Source organism: Typopeltis vanoorti, chromosome 20, assembly GCF_054136105.1.
Source record: "Typopeltis vanoorti isolate ZY-2024b chromosome 20, IOZ_Tvanoo_1.0, whole genome shotgun sequence".
NCBI lineage: Eukaryota > Metazoa > Arthropoda > Arachnida > Uropygi > Thelyphonidae > Typopeltis > Typopeltis vanoorti.
In genome coordinates, this window is record NC_143568.1 from 92,068,764 (window position 1) to 92,078,876 (window position 10,113).

At 34.5% G+C, this 10,113-nt stretch overlaps 1 protein-coding gene across 1 annotated transcript in view; it reads left to right on the forward strand.

Annotated features, from left to right (window-relative positions):
• LOC150095654 (uncharacterized) overlaps positions 1 to 9,873 on the forward strand; it is a 42,695-nt gene extending 32,822 nt beyond the window's left edge. Inside the window, exon 4 of the mRNA XM_090410222.1 lies at positions 8,394 to 9,873. Within this exon, the coding sequence (XP_090266348.1) occupies positions 8,394 to 8,453 (60 nt within the window). The 3' untranslated portion in view covers positions 8,454 to 9,873. The remainder of the gene's footprint in view (positions 1 to 8,393) is intronic.
• The last annotated feature ends 240 nt before the right edge of the window (positions 9,874 to 10,113 follow it).

The following is a 10,113-nucleotide window of genomic DNA, read 5'->3' on the forward strand; positions in this document are numbered from 1 at the left end:
TTGCATAATGCTGGGTAATTTCTCCCACAGCAAGAGCTGTTTGTAAACTGCAAGCTGCCCATCATGGTCCAAACACACACTTGATCTTTAAAATTTCGATACCAAGGTCTTTTGCAATCGTATTTAATTCTCGTTGATTTTTTGATGATTGATGATGAAAAGATATAATTTATCCATAAATATTTCAAAATTATTTATTTCTTTAATTTTTTTTATCGATGAGCTACACAATGTTGGGAAATCTTTGTAGAATTTTGATTGCAACATCTGATTTGTTTCCTAATATTACACTAGCTCCATCAGAACAAAATCCAATGAAATGATTTTTTAAATAGTTATCAGAAAATCCACATGAATTTAAAGTAGCAATTATAGTAGCATGTATACATTCCGTGGTGGTATTTACTAGTTCTACAAGATTATTAAACAAGACGAACAAGGGGCTCGCAAATTTGAGCAAAGGCTCGCACTGCACACTCAGTGATAGCCATATCACTGACATATTTTTGCATTTATTCCTGTTAAAGGATAAGTCCTCCCACAATGAGTCTTCTGGCTCCATGGAGATCTGTTGATGATAATAATAAAGACTCCCCTAATTGTTTGCTGGCTTTCCATGATTCCTAAAATTAAACACAGTATATTAATAGTCAGGAAGAGGAGACATTTGGATGTGTAAACATTGTATCACATTCATGTTAATAGCCTGGGTGTGCAGTCATAAATATGGACACGTTGTATCCCTTTAAGCTAGGTTTGCAGGCATCCCGTATTTTACAGCGAATTTTTTTGTCCTGTATTATACTTGTAGGGACAGCCTAATGTCCTGTATTTTAATGAAAAGATAAAATTATAAATATTATGTTAAGCAAATATAATTTTCATTATTCTTTTCGAATAATCCAAATTAAATTGATTTGTAAGCCATAAAAACTGACAATTCAAGGAAATTAATTGTGTTTACAGTTTACTGCGGCAACATAGTGGCGACAGTCCCTTTCATTGGTCGCTTTTTTATTTAGTATAAGCATTTTATTTATATTTCTGTACAGATATATGGCATTTGCTTATTTGAAAATTCTTATTGTGTGGTGTGGTATCAGTACAGTATGTAGATGTTGTTTCAATAATTATTAAAAAAATAATATCTCACCTTTTTCGATTGTGCAATATTTGGTTAATATATAAAATATATAATTAAAAGTAAATTAATTTTCTTTATTAATTTTACAAAGATAAATTAAATTTTGTTTCTTTCCTTAAGCCCTTAAAGATGCCAAAATGAAAGTGTTTTTAACAATGATTATTCGAAAGAATGGAATTTTATTGCAAAAGGAAATCATATGATGAAGTTGAATGCAAAATCTGTAGACGAACGTTTAGTATTGCACATGGGAGACAATCAGATATTACACAACACATTAACACTCAAATATAAATTGAGCATTTTGAGGTCCAGTTCCAAAAGTATTGATATTTATTTTGTAAAACCAAATACCAGCAATGAAAGAAAAGTTATTGCTGCTGAAATAACTATGGCATTTCATGGCATAAAGCATCATCATTCTTTTGGTCACCCATGTCCTGTATTTGGTTTTCCAAAATCTGGCAACCCTACTTTATGCAGATGGCACAGTGCAGTGGTGCACCCAGAGGGGGGGGGGTGAAGAGGCAAGGGCACCCCCAAAGAAAAGGAAAAAACACTAGAAAATTTTCCAAAAATCTTTTCCTAATTAAAATTCCTTTTTTTTTATTTATGTTGTGTCGTGTCTTCTATTTCTATACTACTTATGAATTAGCGATCACTGCAGATGCTCAGTCATAGATGGTATGTGATGCGTAGTGTGTATTCGCAAATCGTCTATTCAACTTGGGTCCCCCCCCCCCCAAAGGTTAAATCCTGAGTGCTCAGCCCCCTCCAAGATTAAATCCTGAGTGCGCTATTGGCACAGTGTGTGTGTCAAATTCTCAGATTCTTCAAATTCTAGGACCAGAAGGCGAGGCAAGGTGTGCATTGCAATAATAGCACCCAGAAATTGGTGGCTGGCATTGGTTATTGTGTCAACCAATCCAATTGAACGTTTTAATTTGCCATGAGTTGCTGTTTTTTTTGGTTTTCTGAGTTTCATTTGTTTTGTGCATAAAGTGTGAACTGATTGTGTTTAGGACACCAATATAGGCAAGTTTTTAATATATAATTTTCTATAAATAACTTAACTTTTTTTGCCCATATTTACAATGGGAAACAGTTGACTATCTACTGAATGTGCTGTTTTCTTCTCGAGCTTCTGTGGAATGTATGATTGTAGTCGAAGGAGGTAAGCCTCGTCCTCCTTCCAAATTTATTGAGCAAGCACAAAGATGCAAAAACTGAGTACATAAGACACTTTTCTATTTTACAATACAATACAGGTTAAATGGATGTGAAGTGCAGTCAAGAATTTTTTGTTGGCCTTGTTTATTATTCTCCAAAGAGAAAGGCATTTGGATTTGGTTACAATTAATTGATAAATTAAAGTATTCAAAATTATCTTACAATTAATTGCATCGAACCAATTAAGATGTGCGCTGATGTGCTATGCACTCTTAAAACTTTCATATATCGATAAAAACAGTCAAATTGATATGAATTTTGTAGCCACACGAGAGCACACCCAACCAAAAGGGCACACAATACACCACTGATGTACAGTTATACCCCGAGTTACGTAACACATGACTTATGTAAATTCGCAGTTACAAAATAAATCTACTAGTGCATATGGCTACCTACTATATAAATGGGGGTTGTTAGATCACCCTTATTGTGATTGTTCTCTTGTGGCTCAGACGATTACTCGTATTGTGAACGACTGCCCAAGGCGCCAATTTCACGGTGGTGGTCTACAGAACATCCACAAGGTGACAGATGAGGCCTTGGATTGGCTTTCCAGACTGGACATTGATCTGTAGCCATTCTGTATTCCTTTTGCCATAAGAATAAATAAATACTGCTAGTTTTGTTGTTTTTTTACCCTTAAAATGGAAATCAAACGCAAAACCGAATGCATTGGTAATAAATCTAAAAAACAAAGGTCCGCAGTTACTTTAGAAGAAAAATTGAAAATAATTCGTATGTATGAAGGCGGGAAAATTCTATCAACAATAGCTCAGAAAATAAATCGGCCTATTTCAACAGTGAATACGATAGTGAAGGATAAAGTTTGCATTGTTGAAAGCATGAAAGGTGCAGTAGCATTGAAGGGCACAATTATTACCAAGAAGAGGCTGGACCTGATGTCAGAGATGGAGAAATTGTTGTCTCACCATATTGATACGATCTGACACAGATGTAGATACCATTAAGTTTCCTGATTATCCAGGAAAAGGCTATGTCCTTATATAAGGATTTAAAAGAGTAGGCCGGCATCATGGACGCAGAGACACATTTAAAGCTAGTGCTGGATGGTTCGAATGATTCAAGAAATGTACAAATCTGCACAGCATCAAAATCACGGGTGAGGCAGCAAATGCAGATACAGATGCGGCAAGTCGATTTCCTGAACTTCTGGCTGAAATAATTGAGGAGGGGGAATATTTGCTTGAGCAAATATTTAATGTTGATGAAACGGCTATGTTTTGGAAGAGGATGCCAACATGGACATTTATTGCAAAAGAGGAAAAATCAATGCCTGGATTCAAGGTCGCAAAAAGATTGGATCACTGTTATGAGTAATGCCCTTACCACTAAGAGTATTAGTCATTACCTATTGGTGGCAACATTTCATGGGACGTAAAACTTAAACCGCTTACGGTGTACTAATCCCAGAGACCATGCGCCTTTAAGAACATTGATGCCAGTATGCTGCCCGTAATCTGGAAATCCAACACCAATGCTTGGGTTACACATACGCTGTTCGGAGACTGATTCAATAACCACTTCATTCACCAGGTGAAGGAATATTGTGCTGAGAAAGTAATCCCGTTTAAAGTGCTTCCTCCTGGACAATGTCCCCGGTCATCCAGAAGAGTTGGATGACTTTCGTCCTCACGTAAAAGTTGCTTACCTACTTCACTATTGCAACCTATGGATCAAGGTGTTATTGCAATCTTTAAAGCCTACTATTTGCAGCGTACGTTTTCCCAAGCAATCAAGGCCATTGATAGTGGTAAGGGCATTACTCTACTTGATTTCTGGAAGAACTATAATATCTTTAATGCTATCAAAAAACATCGGAGTGGCTTGGGATGAAATCAAGCAGAGAACAATGAACGCTGTGTGGAAGAAACTCTGCCCAGAAATGGTCCATAATTTTAAGCGTTTCACAGAAGGAGAGCAAACAATGACTGATATGGGTGCTGAGTTGACACAAGAATTACAGCAGGCAACGGAAACATGTGCAACTGGCACAGCAGTGCAGTTAGAGCTGGAAGTGGGTAACAGTGACATTAACGACCTTGACTACCCTCAGCCTTCAACATCGAAAGGGGTAAAACTTCCCACAGAACAGCATTTCTTAGAACAGCGAACTTAGCCATCGCAAGACATTTTTTTTTATCTGAAAAGTGAATATTTCAGTTTGTTTTTATATTCTTTTATATTATGTGTTTTTCATATTTACAGTATGCATATTATTCAAATACAATTGATATTTTTTTTTTTAATCAACCCAAAAATGAAAAATATTAAAAATTGTAAATATCTAATTAATGGCAAAAAAATTAATGTAAGAAGCAGCATGAGTAGCCATTGAACATTTTATTGTATGTATGTAATTTACAAATTTGACTTACGTAAAATTCGAGTTATGTAAAGGTTTATGGAATGCATTACTTACGTAACTCTGGGTGTAACTGTGTGTGTGTGTGTGTGTGTGTGTATATATATATATTTTGTGTGTGTATATATATATATATATATATATATATATATATATATATATATATATATATATATACAAAAAAAAATATATATATATATCTATATATATATTTTTTTTTGTTTGTTTGTTTGTTTTTTCCTGCCTCACTCCTACCTACAACACTTGTACCATGGATGGGCTAAGGGTTTTTTTTTTTTTAATTTTTAATTTTATTTATTTACTTATTTTTGTGCATAGTCAGTAATCCCTGCTCTAGAGACCAGACAGAACTTTTTCAAGCCAGTTCAGTCTTCAATCAGTTAAAGCTAACAATGGTATGAACTTTATGAAATACCCAAATTCAATGTGGTTTATATTGATGTGGGGAAACCATACCTATAGCCAATCTGAGATTAATTTAATTAAGGCTTAGAAGGTTGTGTGCCCTTCCAACTGGTCTGATCAAAACAAATTGGGATCTCAACAAACTTTTGTATGGACGTCAGTAATATCCATTCAGCCACAGTCATCCCAGAATAATTGACATAAGGACAGAGACAAATTTAATGGGTACTGAATGCAGTTTGCAAAACACGCTTAAAAAGGAAGATTTCAGAAAAGAACTTTAGTAATGTAAGGTGATCTGATACACATTGCCTAAACAGATTAACAAATCAATAGGTTTGATAGAACACGTGCACTAGATATATTTGATTATCTTTTCCTTGTATGAAACGCTGCAAAATCATACAAACCTGAACCAATTGGACTGCATGCCAATATCCAAGTTTAGTTTTGGGAAGTGATCACTATTAATTGTTCTGTTTGTTTTTTTAATTAATAATTATTTAAAATAATTTTTATTTATGCAGCTTCCTGCAATTGTTCCTTTTTACTTTAATAGTCATATCATATACTTCAGCTGCGACAGAGACAAAACTAATATATGCATGATTTATGACTCATTATTCTGATTCATGTTTTGAATGTAGTTAGTGGCCTGTGTCCCTGACGACGTCCACATAACATTGGATGAAATGTGTTGGAGTTGTAGAATAAAATTGTGTATAATTTTTGTTTAATTTTAATTTTAATTTAATTTTGTTTAATTATAATTTTGTTTAATTTTGTGTATAATTGTGTATAAGTTGTGAAATTAGAGTTCCAACAAATAATAGACTAACTGGAAGAAAATTGGTGAGTGGAAACTAGCATTTGAATTCTTGGGTTGAATTCTATTATAGTATCTTGCCCCCCCCCCTCCTCTCATCCAGAGGATAAATACTAGGATATGATGAAGTTATATATTAATATGAATTTGTTTTGCATTGAATTAATCTATCAGCCTAATACAAATAGTAACCTGATTGATTGAATACAAAGCCTCTCAGTAAGGAGGATTGTAATCATTACAAGAAGAATCTAAATTGGCTTTTTGAAATGAAGGTAGTTAGCTGATCTCGTATGAAGGTAGTAGGGTTTTTCATCCCATATACAGCCAAATTGGCTAGAGTATATATGCAGTTTAACATTTAACAAACAAAAAATACAGGTAGTAGTGTAGACAGTGGGTTGTGTGACATTGTTACACCCTGATACCTTAAGAATGTAGAATTCCAAGCTATCATGGTGTAACATGAGGAGCAAATAAATTAAGAACCCTGCATAAAAGCTAATAGATGAATTATTTAAGAGAAAAGGAAATATTCTTGCATCCAATAAAATATATAAAATATAAAGGTATTTATTGAACTAACTAACAAAAAGAAAGAATATGTTAATGTTGTAATATGATATAAAAGAGAAAATTTAACTAAATAAGACAGAAAAGGATTAGTCATAAGAGATGGCATGTGAGAGGCTAGAGATTAAAATATTAAGTAAGTTCATAGAGAAATTTTGGAAAAGGGATTAAGTTAGAGGCTAGCAAAAGAAAAACAAGACTATTGCTCAGGGCCGATTCCCGGATTAAGACATCGTTACGGGCTCGCCGACCAAAGGACGTTTGGCAGAAAAACATCACCCTAATTGGTCGGTGAAGTAAAATCAAGTAGGGGGCGAGAAAAGAAGTTATAGAAGGTGCCGGTAGGAGAGTAAGTATAAAAGGGTTGGAAACCCCCACAAGGCTTTTTTAGACTTTGAGACCTTTTGGTTTTTGGTTCTGTTCCAGGAGAGTTCTTTGCGAGCTCCTTCGTATGGGTTTCACGGTGTTTTCCTGAGTGGCAAGATTGGAGTTATATTTCCGTCGTCACAACACGGAAACAAAAGCGAGCGGAATTTCGGTTCCGTATTTCCTGTGTAAGAAGCGAAGAATGCCATATAGTCGAGGAAAAGAAAGCATATTCTTTGTGTTTCAACTTCAGTGACAACCACGAAAAGGGGAAAGCTGTAAAGAAATTGATATCCACGTCGCGAGTTGCACAGTCATTATTTAGACGATTCAAAGTGTGTCCTGAATAACGAAAGGTAAAGCCTGCGTAGGCATAGTTCAATTCAAAAGGGAACACAGGAGAAGCAGATTATCGGAGAGGTTATACCAGGATACTTCAATCAGAAAAAGATAGAGGCCCACATGGAAAACTCAGGAAAGAAAGGTACTGTAAATTATATCTCGTGTTAACTAAGATTCGTCTGTATTAGTTATCATTATTCTAATACTGAACTGTTGAAGTGACCAAGAAAACAATACTAGGACTTTAGTATCTGACAGAATATATTGAAAGTAAGCTGGCTAGTGTTAATGTTATATGAGTAATTAAGTGTCCTGAGAATTTTGCATGTCTATTATATTGTATAAGAAAGTTTAAATGTCATAGTTATGTGTTAGTGCAGTAAATTCCTTAACATGGTACAATTCAAGTTTTAGTTAAGCTACTTAAGTTTGGATAGTTAAATAGTGTGAATTAAACTTATATGTCCATGTCATATGAAGTTATGTGTTGAATGTGTATGGTGGCATGATCATAATACCCATTATAGGATTATAGCTTAATTATTTATGATAAGCTAATGTCAGTTTGTAAATATTTAGTATAGCATTGAATTGAGTAATAACTAAAACTTGAATTGTACCATGTTAAGGAATTTAATAAACCTTTTGTCCAATGATAAAACAATTGTCTGAAATTGCTGTCCAATGCACCACTTGAAAAATTACAAACCTAATCATGCGGGAAATTAATGTGTTAAGAAACGAGATAAAGTGTCACGACTGCAACATAGTTACACTTTCTGACATATTTTAGTTCTTTCTCCTTGTTTTTGTATATAATATCTCAAACTAAATGTCCCAAAAGGCACAGTATAATACAAATATTAGGGGTACTAAGGGGAGAAATAACTTAAGTATTAGTAAATTTTTTGGTGATATCTCGAGCAGAGATAATAGTAGAACATAGATAAGCGGAAATTATTAAGTAGAATAAAATTCATAAATTGGGACACAACAACATGCCCTCCTCTAATGAGTCCTTGGACTCCTTAGAGGTGTCATGTAATGATAATAATTTATGGTGTAATACACATCTTAAAGGGAAATTTTTATTCTTTCAGGCCATTTACTGGGAAAGTATTCACCACACTCAGTGTAAAAAGTTGGCAATCCAAATATAGAAGAAACTCCTTTATTCTGGAAGGTGCAGAATTTCACTGATCAGCTTCAATTTTTGTGCCTGGTGTACTTTTTTATGACTGACATATTATAGATCATAGCTCTAAAACCCATTAAAATTATATCATCCTTTAAGTATACACACACACATATATATATATATATATATATATATATAGACGAGATATGGCTATTAAATAACGAGACTGGTTGCAAAAATGTGGTTTTTATTACAATTGTACAACTTAATTGTTATACCCTTCAACATACTTCCCTCCTCTATCTGTTGCATACAAATTTTCCATTGTTGGAAGCAGTGCTGCAAGTCATCAGGTGTTATCTGCTTCAGTAGTGCTGCCATTTTTTCCCTTTACCTCATCCACTGACTGAAAATGGGTGCCCTTCAATGTGGATTTCAACTTTGATAAAAGATAAAAGTTGCATAGAGCTAAGTCCAGCGAGTAAGGTGGATGGTCCAACGCTGGGATCTTTTTATCAGCCAGATACTGCTTTACAGACAGTGCACTGTGGGCTGGAGCGTTGTCCTGATGGAGAATCCAAGCGTGTTGTTCTTCCACAGATCGGGTCTCTTCTTCCTCACTCATTCTCTCAGCTTGGCCAGAACCGCAAGGTAATAATGTTGGTTAACTGTCTGAAAAAAAAAAACGATTGGCATTGCCTTCAGTTTTGACTTGCTCATTCTTGCTTTTTTCATTCTCAGTGACGTGGGAGTTTTCCAGTGCATCGATTGTCTCTTTGTTTCTGAATCGTACTGGAAAATCCATGTCTCATCACGTGATAATCTTCTGCAAGTCTGCATTAATGGGCACCCATTTTCAGTCAGTGGATGAGGTAAAGGAGAAAACGGCAGCACTACTGAAGCAGATAACACCTGATGACTTGCAGCACTGCTTCCAACAATAGAAAATTTGTATGCAGTGCCGTATAGATAGAGGAGTGGAGTATGTTGAAGAGGATAACAATTAAGTTGTACAATTGTGATAATAAACCATATTTTCGCAGCCAGTCTTGTTATTTAATAGCCACACACCTCGTGTGTGTATATATATATATTTATATTAGTCTGCAATACTATGATGCTAATTGCCTAAAGGACTCCAGAAACTCGAAAAAGAGGCAGACCTAGAATAAACTGGTTAGACAACATAAAAAAAATTGGACAGGTACTTCACTATTTGTTTAAACTGCATTTGATAGTAGTCCCAGGGTTTTAAGAAGGAATTTTTATTATACAGTTGAGGATTTCTGAAGAGTAGGTCTTTTATAACAATGATAGAAATTTTATATATTGTATATATAAACTTTATACATACGTGAATTTTGGATATATTATATGCAAATTATATATTATATATATTACATAGAAAACTTTGCCATAGAAAATAAAAGGTGTTACTGTTATCTCGATGTTATGTTTTAATTTTTTTCATTATTCTGGTGTTTTCTTAACGTAATTTTACATATCCTAATATGGTATTATCCAGTTTATACAACATGCACACACAAATCACAAAATTGTGACCAGCTAACTAAAGCAATCTCTATAATTATTTTGTATAATAATGCCACTGAGCATCTGTAGTTCAGTTACGGAGATACGGGGTTTTTTTCCACCCAGGAACTCAGGTTTTTTGTCCCTCA